The 20,500-nt window shown below is 42.9% G+C and overlaps 1 protein-coding gene across 2 annotated transcripts; it reads left to right on the top strand.

Moving 5' to 3' along the window:
* Positions 1-4,005: 4,005 nt before the first annotated feature.
* On the top strand, positions 4,006-20,500 carry CCDC117 (coiled-coil domain containing 117). 2 transcript variants are annotated; one of them, XM_066260235.1, is made up of 6 exons: positions 4,006-4,321; positions 4,955-5,005; positions 10,389-10,613; positions 11,281-11,418; positions 19,177-19,325; positions 19,459-20,500. In XM_066260235.1, exons 1-6 carry the CDS (start codon positions 4,140-4,142, stop codon positions 19,482-19,484), a joined length of 771 nt encoding a protein of 256 aa, XP_066116332.1. In that variant the 5' UTR covers positions 4,006-4,139; the 3' UTR covers positions 19,485-20,500. The 2 variants fall into 2 exon arrangements, with proteins under 2 accessions (XP_066116332.1, XP_066116331.1); XM_066260234.1 differs by lacking the exons at positions 19,177-19,325; positions 19,459-20,500 and adding an exon at positions 15,479-18,796.

The following is a 20,500-nucleotide window of genomic DNA, read 5'->3' as shown; positions in this document are numbered from 1 at the left end:
AGTTGTTCATTGATTGCTCTCTCATATGTGCCTTGACCACGGGCCTCCAGCAGACCGAGTCACCCCTTGCGGGAGCCAGCGACCTTGGGTTCAAGCTGGTGGGCTTTTTTCTTCAAACCAGATGAGCCCGCACTCAAGCTGGCAACCTCGGGGTCTTGAACCCGGGTCCTCTGCATCCCAGTCCGACGCTCTATCCACTGCGCCACTGCCTGGTCAGGCTGGTCAGGCCTTATTTAAGTATTAAATGCATGAAATAATAAACTACCTTTCAGTAAATCATTTTTTTATTCTTAAAATGGTCATTAGGACAGAGAACCAGTTGTTAAATTATTTGAATCCCACCGTTGATTAGAACAATATATAGAGTAGGACTCCCTTTTTATAGATATTTATATGTGTATATAACATCATATAGTGACCCTGGCCAGTTGGCTCAGTGGTAGAGTGTCGGCCTGGTGTGCAGGAGTTGTGGGTTCGATTCCCGGCCAGGGCACACAGGAGAAGCACCCATCTGCTTCTCTACCCCTCCCCCTCTCCTTCCTCTCTGTCTCTCTCTTCCCCTCCCGCAGCCAAGGCTCCATTGGAGTAAAAGTTTGCCCGGGCGCTGAGGATGGCTCTGTGGCCTCTGCCTCAGGCTCTAAAATGGCTCTGATTGTGGCAGAGTGACGCCCCGGATGGGCAGAGCATTGCCCCCTGGTGGGCATGCCAGGTGGATCCCGGTTGGGCGCATGTGGGAGTCTGTCTGCCTTCCCGTTTCCAACTTCAGAAAAATGCAAAAAAAAAAAAAAGAACATTATATAGCAGGCTTTTTTTTTTTTTTTTTTTTTTTTAGATAAAGACAGGAAGGGAGTGAGGGAGAGGAGAGAGATGAGAGGCATCAACTCCTAGTTTTATCACTTTAGTTGTTCATTGATTGGTTCTCATGTGTGCTTGTAGGGTGAGGGGGCTAATGCCAAGACAGTAATTCCTTGTTCAAGCCAGCGACCTTGGGCTTTGATCCAGTGACCTTGGGATCCTGTTTATGATCCCACACTCAAGCCAACAACCCCTCACTTAGGCTTGCAAGCCCACACTCAAGCTTGCAAGCCCATGCTCAAGCCAACAACCTTAGGGTTTCAAACTGTGGACCTCAGCATCCCAGGTTGATACTCTATCCACTGTGCCACCACCAGTCAGACTAGCACGATATTTTTATTTTATTTTATTTTTAAATACTTTATTGATTTTACAGAGACAGGAGAGAAATGGGAGCATGGAATGGGATGTAACAACTCATAGTTGCTTCATGTTAGTTGTTCATTGCTTGCCTGCTGTATGTGCCTTGACCAGGGAAGCCCAGGGTTTCAAACAGGCAACCTTGGCATTCCAGGCCAAAGGTTTATCCACTGCACCACCACAGGCCAGGCAGCACGATATTTTTAAAGTGAGAATGAGGTGGCCATTTGTAGAAATGACCCAGAAGACTATCTTTTAAATCCAGTTGAGGTACCTGTAAGTAGGGTGTTACCTAAGGGAGGCAAAAATGAATTCTAAATGCCTCTAAGAAAGCTTAAACCTAATCCATTATATTACATTAGCAAAAGGGGTTCATTTTGTCCTGACCTATGGTGGCACAGTGGATAAAGCATTGACCTGGAACACTAAGGTCCCCAGTTTGAAACCCTGGGCTTGCCTTGTCAAGGCACATATGGGAATTGATACTTCCTGTTCCTCTCCCCTCCCTTCCCCTCCCCTCCCCTCTCTCTTCTTTCTAAAACAGTGGTTCTCAACCTTTCTAATGCTGTGACCCCGTAATACAGTTCCTCATGTTGCGGTGACTCCAAACCAAAAAATAATTTTGGTGGCTACTTCATAACTGTAATTTTGCTACAGTTATGATTCGGAATGTAAATACCTGATATGCATTATGTATTTTCCGATGGCTTTAGGCGACCCCGCCAGGGTCACGACCCACAGGTTGAGAACCGCTGTTCTAAAATGAATAAATTTTAAAACAAAAGGGGGGTTCATTTTTTCTTAGACCATTATGAGAATAACGGACATGGGAAAGATAAAGCCCATAGGACTTGCTAATTGAATAAATACAGGGGTGGACACAAAATAAGCATTGATGATGCTTAGGTTTTGAGTTAGAAAGAGAAAAGCATCTTTTGACAGCTGAAACTGGCCTGGTACTATCAGGTAAGAGTTGGTGTCTTCCTTTTCTACAATTTCACAGAATGTTAATATCCAACAAAGACTGAGATGTGGCTTCCATAGATCAGGATAAAAACAAGACTACTTAATAATCATGTCTTGCCTGACCTGTGGTGGCGCAGTGGATAAAGCGTCGACCTGGAAATGCTGAGGTCGCCAGTTCAAAACCCTGGGCTTGCCTGGTCAAGGCACATATGGGAGTTGATGCCTCCAGCTCCTCCCCCCTTCTCTCTCTCTCTCTCTCTCTCCCTCTCTGTCTCTCTTTCTCTCCTCTCTAAAAATGAATAAATAAATAAAAAAATTAAAAAATAATAATAATAATCATGTCTGAATATACACAAAAATGACCCCAGATAGCTCTTTATCTTGGCTAGTATGAAGGACTGTTGCTTCCTTTTTTTTTTCTTTTTTATTTATTTATTCATTTTTAGAGAGGAAAGAGAGAGAGACAGAGAAGGATAGAAGGGGGGAGGAGCTGGAAGCATCAACTCCCATATGTGCCTTGACCAGGCAAGCCCAGGGTTTCGAACCAGCGACCTCAGCATTTCCAGGTCGACGCTTTATCCACTGCGCCACCACAGGTCAGGCATGTTGCTTTCTTTTGAATCATAGATTTTGCTTACCTTCATTCCTTGCACCTTCTAGAAAAGACTAAGATACACAATCATAGAATTATCCCTGCTTCCTGACAATATTAATTCCAGAAGAAGAGCTCTGGTTCTTTGAATCTTCCCCCAAAATCACTTAAGACAGACCAAATCTGAAGAAGTGTTCCCTTTGCAGAGAGACTCACTGGAAGGAGTCAATAAACACATCTTTGTTCAATTATAGATATGTTCTTGGTGGTCTTTGACTGATGAGCACTAACGTTGGAACAAGCAACTCAAAGTGGATGAGGGACCTGGCAGGATATCTCAGTTGGTTAGAACATGGTTCGGATACTCAAAGGTTGCAGGTTTGATTACCAGGTGGAGCACATATAGGAACAGATTGATGTTTCTCTTTTTCTCTCTCTCTCCCTCTCCTTTCCTCTCGCCCTAAAATCAATCAAAGTGGATGATGGTGCCATTTCCTGAGAAGAAATAAACTGGACATAATCAGTGTTTGGGGTTGACCAACTCTGCTAGCCCCTCTGGTAAGCCTATGTCTCTGAATGCCCCAGCTCTGAGGTGTTTACTGACCCTTCCTGCTGTTCCCTATAAGGCATCACCCACTTCATTTATATTAAAACATGAAAGGAATTAATAGCTGATATTTAATGAAGAATCTCTAGCATGTGCCTAGAAGTGTTTTAAGCTTAATGCTATATTTAACTTTATATTTAATTCAATAGTCTTAGTGGCCTTTTTTTTTTTTTAAGTTTTATTTATTGATTTTAGAGAAAGGAGAGAGAGAAAGAAAGGCAGGGGCTTGGAGGAGCAGGAAGCATCAACTCATAGTTGCTTTTATATGTGCCCCAGGGTTTGGTACCTGCGACCTGTGTTCCAGGTGGATACTTCATGCACTGCACCACCACAGGTCAGGCTCCAATCATTCTATATGTTTAATTCATTTACTTCTCCCATAAACCCTATGAAGGTAGATACTCTTATTATTGGGCCTTACTACTGAGAAAACTGACGTACAGAGACCTTGCAGAGTGAGGATTCCAACCAATGTCAGAGCCATCCTCAAACTTTAGCCGACTAAACCAAGGTAGCCATCTTGTTTGTAGTCTTGAAGGACCACAACTCCCGACATTCCTTGCGGCAATTTTTCGCCATACACAACAAATCCCGACGTGCCCCTGGGCGGTCCGGGGTGGAGGGTTCTAGAAGGCGTGACGTGAGGTCAAGAGCGGGCTCTGAGGCGGGCATCTCTCGGCAATCGCTGTGGCCGCAGCTGCGGGGCCCCCGGACGCAGGCGGCCGGGACCGCGGCCGCAGCCCCCTCGTTTGCCCGGCCATGGCCGCTCTCGGTCGGCCCTTCAGCGGCCTCCCTCTGAGCGGCGGCTCGGACTTGCTGCAGCCTCCGCCGGCCTTCTCCGACCAGGCCTTCCCGCTGGGGGCGGACGGTGCAGAGCTGGCCCCGCGGCCGGGACCCTGTGTTTCCCCGCGCAGCCCTGACGGGAGCGCTGCGCGCGGACGGTGAGGACGGGCGAGGGGAGGGCGCTCCCTCGTCGGAACCCTCCGCGGGGGGCTTCTCACCCTCAGTTTATAGATGAGGAAACTGATTAAGTCGCGGGAGGTCGCACAACCCGGGAGTCCCGTCGGGACCTCGGCCCGCCTGCTCCTCTGGGAAGTGAGGAGACTTTCCCCAGCTCAACCCGAGCCGCGTAGGATCGGAACCCGGGCCGACTGGAGCCTGGTTGTCCCCGCGGCGAGGACACGACTCACTCCTCTTGCAGGCACGGCGAGACTGCCGATGGGAACAACTTTTAGCTTTTCAGCAAAAGGGGACAGAAACGGGTCCTCGAGAGCTTGGGAGTCAAGTGCTGATATCGGAGCCTGCCCCGAATACGTTTTCTCTGCGTGGGTTCTCCCTGAATTCGTCTCCCATGACCGTGACAGGGTAGCACGTTGAGATTTCAGTCTCCAGTTAGTCAGAACCTCGGTAAATGTTACTTGAATGACTTTGTGACCTGTCTGTTCACCCCCCTCGGCAGGGAAGCGGCGGCTGGGGGACCTCTGGGTAGGAAGCATATTGGAGCAAGAAAGAGGGGTGCTGAAAGCGCAGCTCAGTGCATGTCTTAGTTGACCGATTTCTTTTTGTTTCAACAGTGTTTCCGTGTCCTGTAAAAAGAAACACAAGCTAGAGCAGGACGATGATGAGTAAGTTTCAGGTGCCATTTATTCACTGAACGGTCATTAATTTACCCTGTTTTATACCCTCAGTTGTTCGTTTTAAGTGAACAGAGGAAACATGAGATGTCTCTGAAAGGGGGCACAGGAACCGACAAAATTGGGTGCCTTTTAGAGAAAGTAACTGGGTGTCTGGCGGAGCTGGGGGACTTCACTCCATCACAGATTGTCCGGTTTGAATTTTGAGCCGTGTGAATGTTCCGTGCACAAAGTAAAAGAATGCCAAGTGTGTAAACGGAGGCATAATTGAATAAAGGCTTACTTTCCGTGCTCACAGTTCTCTCTGGAAGCAACCCCTGTTGCTTGTTTCCTATAGCTCCTGTGGAAGGTAATTTAAAAACTGACAAGCTTACCGCTGTATATATCTTCATTTGTGAGATCTTGTTCACACTGTGCAACACGTTAATCTGTTCGTTTTACTGTCCTGTAGCTTGTTGCGTGTAGGCATGTAGAATTCTACCGGATTTCTTTTTCAACAGTTGAATCCTATTGTAAAGCTAGGGATAGATGATCAGTTTCCTGTTGATAGATTCTAAGTTATTTCTAATCGTTTGTATTACTGACAAATCTACAGTGACCATTCCTTATAAGTTCTTTGTATATATTTGCAAGTAGATGAATTCCTAGATGGGGAGTTGCTAGGTCTTAAAGTGTATGCATTTTAAATTTTGAATGGGAGTTGTTGCCAATTTATATTCCTTTTAGCAGTGAGAGTTCCTGTTTTTCCATCTTCTCACCAGATCTGTATTTTCAGGTTTTGGGGTTGTTTCTTTTTTGCTTTTTTTTCCCTTCTCTTCCAAGTGAAAGAAGGGGAGATAGACTCCCAAGTGTGCCTGGACCGAGATCCATCCTGGTCTGTCTGAGGCTGATGTTCTGCCCATCTGTGTCCATGCTCCCAATTGAGCTATTTTTAGTGCCTGAACCATCTTCAGTGCCTCGGGCCTATGCGCTTCACAGCCATGGCTGTGGGAGGGGAAAGAGTAGGAGAAGGGGTGGAGAAGCAGATGGTCGCTTCTCCTGTCTGCCCTGACCGGGAATTGAATATGGACATCAACATGCGGGGCAGACGGTCTACCACTGAACCAACAGGCCAGGGCTATTTTTAGGCTTTTTGATCTGATAGGCAAAAAATTGAATCTCATATATAGGCAGTCTGTGAAAAAAAGAAATGAGTGAAGGAATTTTCCAAAAAAGATATTCAAGTGACCAGCAAAATGAAAAGAGGTGCATATTAGGGAGGTGCATATTAAAGCCAAAATGATATTGCAGTGGTCATGGAGCACCAAGAACACTATGGATGAGAATATAAATTGGTTTACAGCACTTTGGGAAACAGGTTGGCATTATCAGTAAGTCAAAGGTACATGTACCTTTTAACCCACCAGTTCCCCTCCTGATCAGGAAATACCTACAAGAAAGTTCATAGCATCCTTGCTTATATAATAGCTCAAAACTGGATATAATAGCTCAAAACTGAAACAATCCAAATGTCCCTCAGTTTTTTTTTGTTTTTTTTTTTTTTTTCCATTTTTCTGAAGCTGGAAACAGGGAGAGACAGTCAGACAGACTCCCGCATGCGCCCGACCGGGATCCACCCGGCACGCCCACCAGGGGCGACGCTCTGCCCATCCTGGGCATCGCCATGTTGCGACCAGAGCCACTCTAGCGCCTGAGGCAGAGGCCAAGGAGCCATCCCCAGCGCCCGGGCCATCTTTGCTCCAGTGGAGCCTCAGCTGCGGGAGGGGAGGAGAGAGACAGAGAGGAAAGCGCGGCGGAGGGGTGGAGAAGCAAATGGGCGCTTCTCCTGTGTGCCCTGGCCGGAATCGAACCCGGGTCCTCCGCACGCTAGGCCGACGCTCTACCGCTGAGCCAACCGGCCAGGGCCCCTCAGTTTTAAAATGGGTAAACTAAATTACCAATTCCATAAAATGGGATTGTATTCAGCAAACAAGAAAAAAAACCTACTACGCTTATCAACAGTATGTATCTTGTGAGTATATTATGAGCAAAAGAAATATCGCAAGAATGTATAATTCCCTAAATACAAGGTTCAGAAGCAGGCAAAACAAAATATTAAGGATGCATGTAGTATGTGTAATAATGTATTATTTTTTAAAAGAAAGTAATTACCATAAAAGGTAGTGTTTATACCTGTAGGGAAGAGCGAATAGAGTACCATTTTGGGATAGTGGCAGTCTATCTTGAATGTTATTTTCATGGATACTGGTTTTGCAATTATTCTTTAAAGTGTATGTTTGTACTTTTATGAGCATAGGATTTCATACTTAAAAGAAATTACATCAGCCTTTTAAGCCATGTATTTAATTTTGTGTGAACTGTCGATGTTTTTGCAAACTTTTTATTGGCTTATTGGTCTTTTTCTTATTTATTGATAATAATACTTCGTTAAGAAATCAGCAGTTTATTAATGTGTTATAAATATTATCCCCAAATATGTCATTTATCTTTGACTTTAAGTATGATTTATTCGGCCTACAGAAACCTTGGCTTTTCTAACCTTGTTGATATATAGGCTAATAAGACAGTAGATTTCAAAGTTGCCTTAGTTTGAAAGCCACTGGTCCAGGCATTCTTTATGTTCTTTATTGCCTTGGGATTGCTGTGGGTACACAGGGACCTCTTTGCTTTTATCTTTTGAGGTTTCCTATAAGAGATTATTGAATAAAGGATTTCTATGTTAAAAATAAAAAGTCTGAAGTATAAAAACTATTGACTTTAAAAGTTAATCACCTGTAACTTACAGATTGAGGCTCTGGGAGGATGAGGGACTCGACACCTGGGTGTCTTAATACCCAGAAGTATGCTGTCCAGCCGCCACTTCCGTAGCTCTTATCAGTTCTTTGAAGTCATTTATAGTACATTTTCCTTGGGACTTTATCATCATTGATCTCTAATTGTTTGCAAAATAGACCTATAGACATGAAATAATTTAGTCCAAATCATGTTGGAGATCAGAGATCAGAACCCAGCACTTACACTCAGTTTCATTTACTAGTTGAATTGTTAGATGTACTAGGAAAATACCTCTTCCCTTTAGATTTATTCTGCTTTTCTTAGCTAGTTTCTTATGTTAACTTTTCTTTCAGCTTTCCAAATCATCACAGACTTTAAAATATTCAGGCATTACAGAAATATTTCTTGTATAGCTAGATATTCTTGCTATTCTCTTTTGAATTAAAACTAATTATAAACTCTAGGTTCAAGAGAGTATTTTATTACTTGTCAGATTTCATACACCAGAGACTTTACTGTTGATTTTTATAGTCTTAATGTGGAATAGAAACTTCTTATGAAATCTGTGCCACTTCTTTTGACCTTCAGTTTTAGAGGATGAGAAGCTGTGATGGTCAGTAAATTTTCATGGCTACAGAGTTGTGTTCTGGTCTTGAGATTGCACTTACTGATGCCTGTACAATAAAGTACTTTTGATCTAAATACTTAAATAGAACTGGTCTGGTTGTCTGTTTAACTTGCTTCAAACAGATTTTAACTAAACTGGACATATAGTGCTTGTAAATCCCTGTTCATAGTAGTAAGAGTTTGAATAGTTGAACTTTCCTAAGGAGGCTGGATGTTTTAGTGAAAATGGCACAGAGGTTTAGTATTTAAGAGTTTTGGGGTCTGTCTGATGCCCAACATGTAACTCTGATATGTCACTTTGGAGGTGGCAGTTTAGTTTTTTTAGATCTTAGTTTCCAGATCTGCAAAATAAATTGAATTCAATTAACTCTTAAGTTCTCTATAAAATACAAAGTTTTTGCCCTGGCCGGCTGGCTCAGCAGTAGAGCCGTCGGCCTGGCGTGCGGGGGACCCGGGTTCGATTCCCGGCCAGGGCACATAGGAGAAGTGCCCATTTGCTTCTCCAACCCCCCCTCCTTCCTCTCTGTCTCTCTCTTCCCCTCCTGCAGCCAAGGCTCCATTGGAGCAAAGATGGCCCGGGCGCTGGGGATGGCTCCTTGGCCTCTGCCCCAGGCGCTAGAGTGGCTCTGGTCGCGGCAGAGCATCGCCCCCTGGTGGGCAGAGCGTCGCCCCTGGTGGGCGTGCCGGGTGGATCCCGGTTGGGTCATGCGGGAGTCTGTCTGTCTCTCCCTGTTTCCAGCTTCAGAAAAATACAAAGTTTTCTAGGAAGTAAAGATAGTTTATATTTGAAGGTGGGAAAATAGTATACCCCGTTAGTCAAGAACTCAGAGTCAGATGACAGTATGACATTTTGGAGAGGATCAAGAAATCAACAATATCATTAGCACCTGTAGTATTTGGAACAGACCTGATGAGGCATATAAATATTTGCCATAAGGGAATATAGAATGCCTGCAGACCACCTCCCCATATGACCAGGTTGATAGCTGCAGCAGTGTGAGAAAATATGATTGGTGCTGAATTGCTGCTTTGTGATTTTTAGTTTCCTTACTCCCAATTGACTTATCTAGAGCCAAATAAATAAGAATACTTTTAAGTTCCCACATTGAATACTTTTATTATTTTTTTTTTTTTAAAGATTTTATTTATTGATTTTAGGAGAGGGAGAAAGAGGCAGAAAGGGAGAAAGTGGGGGCGGGAAACAGCGGGAAGCCTCAACTTGTAGTAGTTGCTTCTTACATGTACCTTGATCAGGCAAGCCCAGGGTTTCAAACCAGCAACCTTAGCATTCAAGGGCGACACTATCCATTGTGCTACCACAGGTCAGGCTGAACACTTCTAATTTAAAAAAGCAAAGTCTTGCAGATACAGGGTAGTTTTACAGAGAGCAATAGAAGAAAGCACCCCAACGAGGCTGTGAGAATGACAGAAAACAAAATGCGTGATTTTCCATCTTATAAGCACACATTGTCAAAAATTATTAGTTTTTTCATATAAGAAATTGGTTAGCCCTGGCCGGTTGGCTCAGCGGTAGAGCGTCGGCCTAGCGTGCGGAGGACCCGGGTTCGATTCCCAGCCAAGGCACACAGGAGAAGCGCTCATTTGCTTCTCCACCCCTCCGCCGCGCTTTCCTCTCTTTCTCTTTCTTCCCCTCCCGCAGCCAAGGCTCCATTGGAGCAAAGATGGCCCGGGCGCTGGGGATGGCTCTGTGGCCTCTGCCTCAGGTGCTAGAGTAGCTCTGGTATGGGCAGGGCGTTGCCCCCTGGTGGGCAGAGCTTCGCCCCCTGGTGGGCGTGCCAGGTGGATCCCGGTCGGGCGCATGCGGGAGTCTGTCTGACTGTCTCTCCCTGTTTCCAGCTTTAGAAAAATGAAAAGAAAAAAAAAAAAAAAAAGAAATTGGTTAGAGATAGGGTTGATACACATTTCATTTATATTAGTCAGAATTTTCATTTAAAAAAATTTTTTTTTCCAGTTGCCCAGTAAGAAAGAAAAGGCTAACTGAAGCAGGGCTCTGTGCTGGTCCTAATGACTGGATTCTTTGTGCACATCAGGATATAGAGAGTCATGGAGTAAATCCATGCACTAGTGGCCTTTCTGCACCTGGCATGTTAGATGTTATTTGTGAAGAAATGGATCAGACAACTGGAGAACCACAGTGTGAAGTTGCCAGAAGGAAGCTTCAGGAAATTGAGGACAGGTAAATGGGCAGCTTGTATAGTGGACTGCGTGTTATTCCTATGTCATGTTTCTACTCTTTTAAGATAGTCTCTAATTCATCATTTGATACCTCTCAGAGAGACTAAAAATAAGGAAACTTCACTTGTACACATTAAATATTAAAGTAAGTTCTCATAGAACTGTACAGAATATTTTCACTTAATGTCTCTGAATATAATTTTTGGTTTATGAGAGTTTTCAAGAACACATTATTCAAATTTTATTGCACCTAATGGGAAACTTTTGTTAGATGAAATGTTGAATAACTTTTTTTTTTTAAGATTTGTATTTATTGATTCTACAGAGACAGGAGGGTAGGGGGAATCAAAAAGCATCAACTCATAGTTACTTCACTTTTGTTGTTTATTGGTTGCTTGTCATATGTGCCTTGACCCTGCAAGCCCAGGGTTTTGAACAAGCAACCACAGCATTTCAGGTCCATGCTTTATCCACTGCGCCACCACAGGCAGGCGAATAACTCTTTTTTATATATTTTTTTCATTCATGTGTAGCCTCATAGTTTACTTGGAACTTTTGCTGTAGCACCTATTGCTTTTACCCTTTTTTAAAAACATTTTGTTCAATTACTATACTATATAATAGCTTGACTAAAGTTTTCTTTCTTTGCTTCTGCTGCCTTTATTTAGGATAATTGACGAAGATGAAGAAGTTGAAGCTGACAGAAATATTAACCATCTCCCTAGTCTTGTCCTTTCTGACACCATGAAAACAGGTTTGAAGAGGGAATTTGATGAAGTCTTTACAAAGAAAATGATTGAGTCCATGTAAGTTTTGATTCCTAGTTTTCATTTAATTATGATATTGGAGGGAAAACCCAGCATCTCTAGACACTGCCTGTTCTATTCTAGCTATCTTCATCTCCTGGTTACTAGTCAAGTGAAAGCACAGTAAGTATTGGTTTGTTTGTTTGCTTGTTTTAGCACAGTGGGTTTTGTATTATATTTCGCCCAGGTTGCAGACAGACCTTTTTAGTTCATTAGGATGAGCAAAATGCTGTGCAAGCAGGTGTCTGAGGCATGCAGAAGTGGCTGCTTTGCCTCCTTGCCCCTGGATTCTTTTGAAGTCCTGAAATGCACTGTATTCTATTTGGCAGTGGGAGATTTGGCAAGAGAAAACTCATTTTCTTACATTCTTGTGATAGAAAATAGGATCCACATTTTATTTGTTTTTATTTAAATTAAGTTTCTTGAAACAATACTTAGTCTTTCTACATGCTATAAACTCTGTCTTTTCTCTTTCATTTTATTTTACTTAGAGCGAGACAGACATACAGGAAGGAAGAGAGTTAAGAAACATCAACTCCATAGTTGCAGCAGCTTAGTTGTTCATTGATTACTTTCTCATATGTACCTTGACTGGGGGCTTCCAGCCAAGTCAGTGATCCCTTGCTCAAGCCATCAACCTTGGGCTCAAGCCGGCACGACCTTTGGGCTCAAGCCAGCCATCATGGCGTCAATTCTATGATCCCATGCTCAAGCTGGCACACCCATGAGCTGGTGAGTCCATGCTCAAGCCAGCAACCTTGGGGTTTCTAACTGGGTTGTCAGCATCCCAGACTGACATTCTGTCCAACACCACCTCCTGGTCAGGCAGGATCCACATTTTAAAACCTTTTGTTTACCTGACTTTTTCAGTTATCCAAGAACTGTCAAAACCCAGGAAATAAACAGAATATGTCTCCCAGCAATCAAAATAGTTACCACAAAGGCTACAAGTCAGTGCTCATGTACTTGTTTCATAGTGTTTATAGCCCCTCAGGTCTTTAGCTCTAATAACCATTTTGTCCTTAATTTAGGACACAGTTTAATGAGTTCATTTTTCTGGGTTCCTGGATTAACAGAGAGGAAGCACAGAAAAAGCTAATGGGCCTGACCAGGCGCAGTGGATAGAGCATTGGACTGGGATGCCGAGGACCCGGGTTCGAGACCCCAGGGTCGCCAGCTTGGGCTCAGGCTCATCTGGTTTGAGCAAAGCTCACCAGCTTGAGCCTAGGGTCACTGGCTCGAGCAAGGGGTCACTCAGTCTGCCATAGCACCTGGGTCAAGGCAGATATGGGAAAGCAATCAATGAACAACTAAAATACTGCAGCGAAGAATTGATGCTTCTCATCTCTTTCCCTTTCTGTCTGTTTGTCCCTGCATGTCCCTCTCTCTGACTCTCTCTGTCACAAAAATTAAAAAATAAAAATAAAGCTAATGGGAGCAGAACAAACACATTCGTAGTAGTGAGTAGTAAGTCTGGTTGGAGGACAAGAAAGGAAACTGGAAAGCAACACAACCTAAAAAGCCAAACATCCTGGGGTTCATTAACATTAGAACTAATGATAGCACTATAATTCTTGTAGTCCTATTCCTTGAACCTAGATGATCTCAAGTCCTCATTATGAGTTATAGGCAAGTTATAAGGTGCCATTTTAGGTATTGCCTAGTTAAGACTTGATACTTAGTGAGTGAGGGTACTTGTCAGATATCTGAAAAATTCTCTTAGGACACCAGTCCTAGTGATGCTAGGAAGATAAGGCAGTATTGCCTTTGGCCTCAGTGGGTTCAGAGCTGCTACTTGATATTAGATTACAGAGGTTTTGCATTAGCTTCCTAGTTTGAGCTTATAATTAACTACCTAGCCCTAGGGGTGGGTAAATAGTTTAGTCAAGAGTAAGCAGGTCACATTGCCCTCCAGCCTTAAACATACCACTTTCTGCTTTTGGTAGTTTTCCAGAAGCTAGCCTCTGGAGGTATTCTTTATTGTTTGTGTTTTATTTTGCTTAGTTGCTTTTGAGCTCCAGAAACCTTGAGACCATTAGTGACTGGGGCAGGACTGGGCTGGGGGCAGACATAGGCATCTGATTTATTTTGGCTTACTGCAAAAAGCATTATACTACTTTTTTTTTTTAATTTTATTTATTGATTTTACAGAGGAGGATGACTGGAGCAAGACATAACAACTCACAGTTGCTTCACTTTTTTTTTTTTTTAAGGTTTTATTTTTTTATTTTTTTACAGAGACAGAGAGTCAGAGAGAGGGATAGATAGGGACAGACAGACAGGAATGGAGAGAGATGAGAAGCATCAGTCATCAGCTTTTCGTTGAGACACCTTAGTTGTTCATTGATTGCTTTCTCATATGTGCCTTGACTGTGGGGCTACAGCAGACCGAGTAACCCCTTGCTTGGGCCAGCGACCTTGGGTCCAAGCTGGTGAGCTTTGCTCAAACCAGATGAGCCCGCGCTCAAGCTGGTAACCTCAGGGTCTCGAACCTGGGTCGTCCGCATCCCAGTCCGACGCTCTATCCACTGTGCCACCACCTGGTCAGGCCACAGTTGCTTCACTTGAGTAGTTCATGCTTGCTTGCTTGTATGTGCCTTGACCGGCCAAGCCCAGGGTTTTGAATCAGCGACTTTAGCATTCCAGGTCAATGATATATCCACCCACAGGCCAGGCAGCATCATACTTCTAGCTATACTAAGCAAAGGACATACTGAGATAATTCTTTTTTTTTTTTTTTGAGATACTTTTAATGTGTTTGTTCAGTGTTTCATTCTCATTTATAATGGTTAGGACAGTGGTCGGCAAACCATGGCCTGCGAGCCACATGCGGCTCCTTGGCCCCTTGAGTGTGGCTTTTCCACAAAATACCATGTGCGGGCGCTACCTCTATAAGGAATGGACCTACCTATATAGTTTAAAAAATTTGCCTCTCGGCCCTGGCCGGTTGGCTCAGTGGTAGAGCGTCGGCCTGGCATGCAGGAGTCCCGTCCCGGGTTTGATTCCTGGCCAGGGCACACAGGAGAAGCACCCATCTGCTTCTCCACCCCTCCCCCTCTCCTTCCTCTCTGCCTCTCTCTTCCCTTCCCGCAGCCAAGGCTCCATTGGAGCAAAGTTGGCCCAGGCGCTTAGGATGGCTCTATGGCCTCTGCTGTGGTTACAACAGAGCATCGTCCCCTGGTGGGCATGCCGGGTGGATTCTGGTCAGGTGCATGCGGGAGTCTGTCTGACTGCCTCCTGGTTTCCAACTTCAGAAAAATACAAAAAAAAATAAATAAATTTGGCTCTCAATAGAAATTTCAATTGTTGTACTGCTGATATTTGACTCTGTTGACTAATGAGTTTGCCAACCACTAGGTTAGGACAAGACAGTAGCCCACATCTGCTAATATTAATCATATTATTAAAAAAGTTACAATGTTAAATTAAGGGCCTCTTTTTTTCCTATTGGTTGTTTATATTACTTCTAATCACAGTATCAGTACAGCCATTTAGTTTGGTTAAAAATGCATTCAGGCCCGGGCCAGTTGGCCCAGCAGTAGAGCTTTGGCCCGGTGTATGGAAGTCCTGGGTTTGTTTCCTGGCCAGGGCACACAGGAGAAGCGCCCATCTGCTTCTCCACCCTTCCCCCTCTCCTCTCTATACCTCCCCACCTCCTGCAGCCAAGGCTCCATTGGAGCAAAGTGGGCCGAGGTGCTGAGGTCGGCGCTAGAATGGCTCCAGTTGCAGTGGAGCAATGCCCCAGAGGGGCCGATCATCGCCCCCTGGTGGGCATGCTGGGTGACCCCGGTGAGGCGCATGCGGGAGTCTTTCTTGATTGACTCCGGGCTTCCAACCTCAGAAAAACGCAACAAAAAAAAAATGCTTGCAGAACTATAAAACTTTATGTATTTGAGTGTCCTTTCTAAAGATTAATTTGGATTATCCTTAATCTCTTATTTTGATGCCATCAGTGTTTATTTAACTCTATTTAGTAGATAGCACACATTAACTTTTCAACATACATTTTTTATTTTCACGTTCTAAAATTCTTGATAAAAATCTATATTTTATGTCTTAGGAGCCGTCCTTCCATGGAGCTTGTGCTCTGGAAACCTCTCCCTGAACTTCTTTCTGATAAGCCAAAGCCATCATCTAATGCTAAGAACTACACAGGAGAGAGCCAAACTAAGCATGCCGCTGTGGGTACTGCCTTCCCTAGGAGAACGGAACTGTTCTTGGAACCTCGGCAAACAGGGATGCCTATTTACAGTAGTTTGGAGACAACTGCTTGCACAGAAGAAGAGATGGAACTCTAAAAACCTGTTTCTATAATACTAAAGTTGTCCAATTTTAGAAGGCACATGTGTTCAGTTGTGAGCCTACTTATATCATATAGGGACTTGAAAGTTTTGTGAAACGGGTGTAAGAATATCTCCACCTATGATTTGGGGTGGAACTCTCATTTTGGGTAGCCATTTCTTAAATTTAGTTTTTTGTCAAGGAAGTTTGTCTCAAGGGAAAAGCTGTCTGTTTGAGGGATTATTTTGAGATTACAGTCTGCAAAGGCAAGTGTAGTAAATACGTGTGTAAGGGTGACTTAAATACCTGTCACATTGTCTAAAATCATTCAGATACTTGGAGAATATTCAGGCACTTGAGTTGGAAAAGATTCATTAAGAAGAAGGGTACTGCTACTACAACTGTGCCCTGACAGTTTGATCACAACTTCATCTGTAGATAGGAGCTCTGTTTACAGTGGTGACTATGATCGGGAGGAAGGAAGAAAGCAGTAGCTTAAGCCTATTGTTAAATCTAATAGAGGCTCTGAAAGGTGTACATTAGTAGTCAATTCAATGTAGCTAAATTGATTAAATAGCTAGTAGCATCCTGGCTCACCTCTTTGCCTCTGAAAATGCAATGAAAATACAAAGAAAAGGTTTTTCCTTTGAGGGTTTTTGTTTTGTGCTATTGTAGCTCCTTGGAGTCCCTTGCATAATTGATAAGCTGAGCTATTCGGTAATGTTTACAACTTAATTAACCTTGAGTGATAATTGAAAAGATTTTGAGGTAACCCACGTGTAAGTAAGCTATGGGAGAAGCATCTCTTAAGTAATCCCGAGGAAGTGCTGTGTCAGCTAAGCCCAGCATTGGTAACTTCAGTAGTTAAAAAAAGGGTTGTACCTGTATTAGCAAGTTAAGTTTCTAATGTTAATTTAGAAAACAATGACTGAATACTGGAACATATGGGCAGGTGATGTTGAGATTTACTGACATAGCCAATTTGCCTAGTGCTTCAGCTATTGTGCAGTAGCCTAAAAGTTAGAAAATAACTTCCTGCTAGCAGGAAATCTTCATATTTCAGACCTAAACCAGCTCAAAGGTGTCCTTTGGGGAAAACCAGGATTGACTATTTTTATTTCTCAGGAAGAACTCTTCTGTGTGGCAAGGACTTGGTAGTGCAAAGTGAAATGACAGTTCCTTTAATGCTACAGAATATTCACTATAATTTATTAAATGAGTGTAATAGTGTTAATGCTGGCCCTTCACAATAGGAGACCACCCCATTTCTTTTTGTTTTCTGGGTTTCTTCCCCCTTTGTAGGAATTGGATACATTGTGTAAAACAAAGTGATTTATGCCAAGTATAGAGGTAACTTTTTAGGAACCTAGCTCCCTGGCATTTTTTGGAACATGCTGAAATCCCACCCCTTGTTACAGATGGCTTAGAAGTCACAAGTCTGTTTATTGGACTGTTTCTTCTCTTGCCTTTTGCTTCTGCTTTCTCTTTCTGGATGGTCAGGAAAAGATTTAATGTTTAATATTTAAACAATATATTTAATGTCTACACAGTAAAATTATTCACACTTCAAACCAGTATTTAAACCAGTTGGAAACCAGCTAATAGTTTCTTAATCTCAGATTTAGAGATGAATGTAAACTGTATTCTGTTGAAATGTGCAAATGTTTGATTTCATGCCATTTGAAAAATTCCTGCCTTTAGGTCATTGTTTAATGGGACCAACTTGCAAAGTTTGTAGCCTTAAAGAAATCTTCATGCTAAAAATTTTTTTCTAGTACAACCCAAAAACACGAATGACTGCTTGGAATATGGAGTTAGTCCCAGTGTTAGGGTAGAAGCGTAGGTGACAGCTTTCCCAAGAAGCACCCAAACACACTGACTGTCTACTATAGGAATTGTTGGGCAGGCCTCTGATCAAAGGTCTGTGTGATGACAAGGGGGAAAGAAGAGCCCCCAAGCAATGCTCTGATTCCATTGGTAAATATAGGAGAGAATTAAGATTCTGTTAAAATCTTAACTTGTTTCAGGAGTTAAGCTGTCTGACATGACAATTATTTCTGCAGGAAAATGGATGTTGAATGCACCTTTTAAAACTTCTTGCATATGTTTGTACAAAAATTGTCTTCATCCTTGTGGTGCTTATTCATCTGAGCCGACTTCACAGTCCCCATGCCTCTGCTCTGTTTTTCTTCTGTAGCATAAGGCTTTTGCTTTTGCCTTAAGGTTTCCCTGGAATAGCAGGTCTTTTCGTTTTGTATAGATTTTCAGCATGGATCAAACATTGGCTTTCTATGCTAATGTGTGAAGAGAAAAAATTATCTAAAGCAGGTGCGCTTTAATGAACAAATGTATATTTTCTCTTAGTTTGAGTAGGGTGTGTGGGTGTTTTTAAAAAAAATAAATATGAAGAAAGTAAGTCCAGTTCTCACAAATGTTAATCAGTTAAAATTTACAAAAACCTTCATTCTTGAAAAGGTGCAAATGTAAAATTTAGAAAAATAACTAGAACCGTGAGAAGAATGTTTACCAGTTTGCTAATTATTTTGGAATTGGGACTCTGTTTTTTTTTTTTTTTTTTTTTTTTTTTTTTTTGTGAAGCTGGAAACGGGGAGAGACAGTCAGACAGACTCCCGCATGCGCTCGACCGGGATCCACCCGGCTTGCCCACCAGGGGCAACGCTCTGCCCACCAGGGGGGCGATGCTCTGCCCATCCTGGGCGTCGCCATGTTGCGACCAGAGCCACTTTAGCGCCTGGGGCAGAGGCCACAGAGCCATCCCCAGCGCCCGGGCCATCTTTGCTCCAATGGAGCCTTGGCTGCGGGAGGGGAAGAGAGAGACAGAGAGGAAAGCGCGGTGGAGGGGTGGAGAAGCAAATGGGCGCTTCTCCTGTGTGCCCTGGCCGGGAATCGAACCCGGGTCCTCCGCACGCTAGGCCGACGCTCTACCGCTGAGCCAACCGGCCAGGGCTGTTTTGTTTTTTAATAGTGACCAGAATGGTGCGGTACTAGGAAAGTTCTGGGAAATGTCAGTTTTACTTTAAATGAGAATCTGCTGTTTCTGTATTTTATTGTTTTCAATAAAATTTCGTGTTTTGGACTTTTTGAGATACTGTCTTTTTGTATTTAAGTAATAGCCACTTCTTTGATTTCCTCTAAATTGTATTTGAAGTAGCATATCAGTGAGGGTCTTAAATATATCCTGAAGAGATGATTATGTTAGATTAAAGTTTCATAATAGAATAGCTATTTGCAAAACAGGCATACTATGTTTTGCCATTCTAAAACCCTTAGACTGCGTTCCACTCTTTTTAGCAGTGTACTACTCTTGTCGATCAACAGATTGGTAATGGTGTTAGATTGCCAGTATTCAGATGGCAGTGGTGACTGAGTCTTCAAAAATATTGAAAATAGTATACAGAGGTCAATCTTATATATTTTGTAAATTTTTTAAAGGACTTTTATTAATGTAATTTTCAGAGAGGAGAGAGAGAGGAAAAGAAGAGAGAGAGAAGGGGGAGGAGCAGGAAGCATCAACTCCCATATGTGCCTTGACCAGGCAAGCCCAGGGTTTCGAACCTGCGACCTCAGTGTTCCAGGCCGACACTTTATTCACTGCGCCACCGCAGGTCAGGCTAATCTTATTTTGTTTTGTTTAATAGGTTTGGTACCTTTAAAATAAGGAATAGGAACATTTCATGATGTTCAATTACATGACCATTCCTTTTTTTTTTTTTTTTTTTTTTTTTTTTTTTTTTACAGGGACAGAGAGAGAGAGGGATAGATAGGGACAGACCAACTGGAACGGAGAGAGATGAGAAGCATCAATCATCAGTTTTTTGTTACGACACCTTAGTTGTTCATTGATAGCTTTCTCATATGTGCCTTGACCGCGGGCCTTCAGCAGACGGAGTAACACCTTACTCAAGCCAGCGACTTTGGGTCCAAGCTGGTGAGGTTTTTTTGTTTTTTGGGGTTTTTTTTGCTCAGACCAGATGAACCCATGCTCAAGCTGGCGACTTCGCGGTCTCGAACCTGGGTCCTCCACATCCCAGTTCGACGCTCTATCCTCTGTGCCACCGCCTGGTTAGGCCATTCCTTTCTTGAGTTAGGTCACTGGGTGGCAGTATTGCATGCATATTTACAACCATTGTTTGATTAATGTGGATCCCCAAATTAAAGGACAAGCAGAGTTAAGTTGGGGTTGCAATTACAGAAAACTCAGGATCTTATTTTTTCACCAAAATTTGGAAATCACAGGTAAAAATTACCTTTTAAGTTCTTTTACAGGTTTGGAAATGAAAACCTTAGTAGTGAGTGACAAGATAGTATTATAATCCAATTCACCAAGTCCGTTGTTCAGTGGTTTTACAGCCTTTTTTGCATCAATACCTAAAATGTCATTTAGATTTCATTAAAGTGTGGTTCTGGCAATGTAATTTTTAATTCCTTGAGGGGGAATATCAGTTTGGTTCAAATATTCTACCAGTGGCCCTTCACAGATGACAGCTCCAACAAATTGAGGATGTTGTTGTCCTTCAACAATTGATTACTAGGTAAATAAGCCAGTCTTCCTGTCCCTTAAAGAACATTAGAAGTCAGAGTATAAAGATTTTATTCTTAGAAAATTAGACTTTATGCTATAAAATATTCCTGGAATAGGCAAGTATGACCTTCTGCCTACAGTTCTGTGCCTGCTTTGTAGTTGCTGCAGTAGAAGACCTAGGAAAGAAAGCACAGACATTGGTGCTACAAGGCCCAGGGAAATGGTGTGTAGGCGTCTGTTACCTGATGTCTTTTTTTT

This window comes from Saccopteryx bilineata, chromosome 2, assembly GCF_036850765.1.
Source record: "Saccopteryx bilineata isolate mSacBil1 chromosome 2, mSacBil1_pri_phased_curated, whole genome shotgun sequence".
NCBI lineage: Eukaryota > Metazoa > Chordata > Mammalia > Chiroptera > Emballonuridae > Saccopteryx > Saccopteryx bilineata.
Note: the sequence above shows the minus strand (reverse complement) of the source record. Positions and strands in the feature narration are given on the sequence as shown.

Bases quoted from the DNA above. Each gene is read 5' to 3' on its own strand.
- CCDC117 (XM_066260234.1), top strand. From the start codon at position 4,140: ATGGCCGCTCTCGGTCGGCCCTTCAGCGGCCTCCCTCTGAGCGGCGGC. The intron at 10,614-11,280 runs GTAAATGGGCAG...GCCTTTATTTAG, and splicing joins CTTCAGGAAATTGAGGACAG to GATAATTGACGAAGATGAAG. The intron at 11,419-15,478 runs GTAAGTTTTGAT...TTTATGTCTTAG, and splicing joins AAGAAAATGATTGAGTCCAT to GAGCCGTCCTTCCATGGAGC.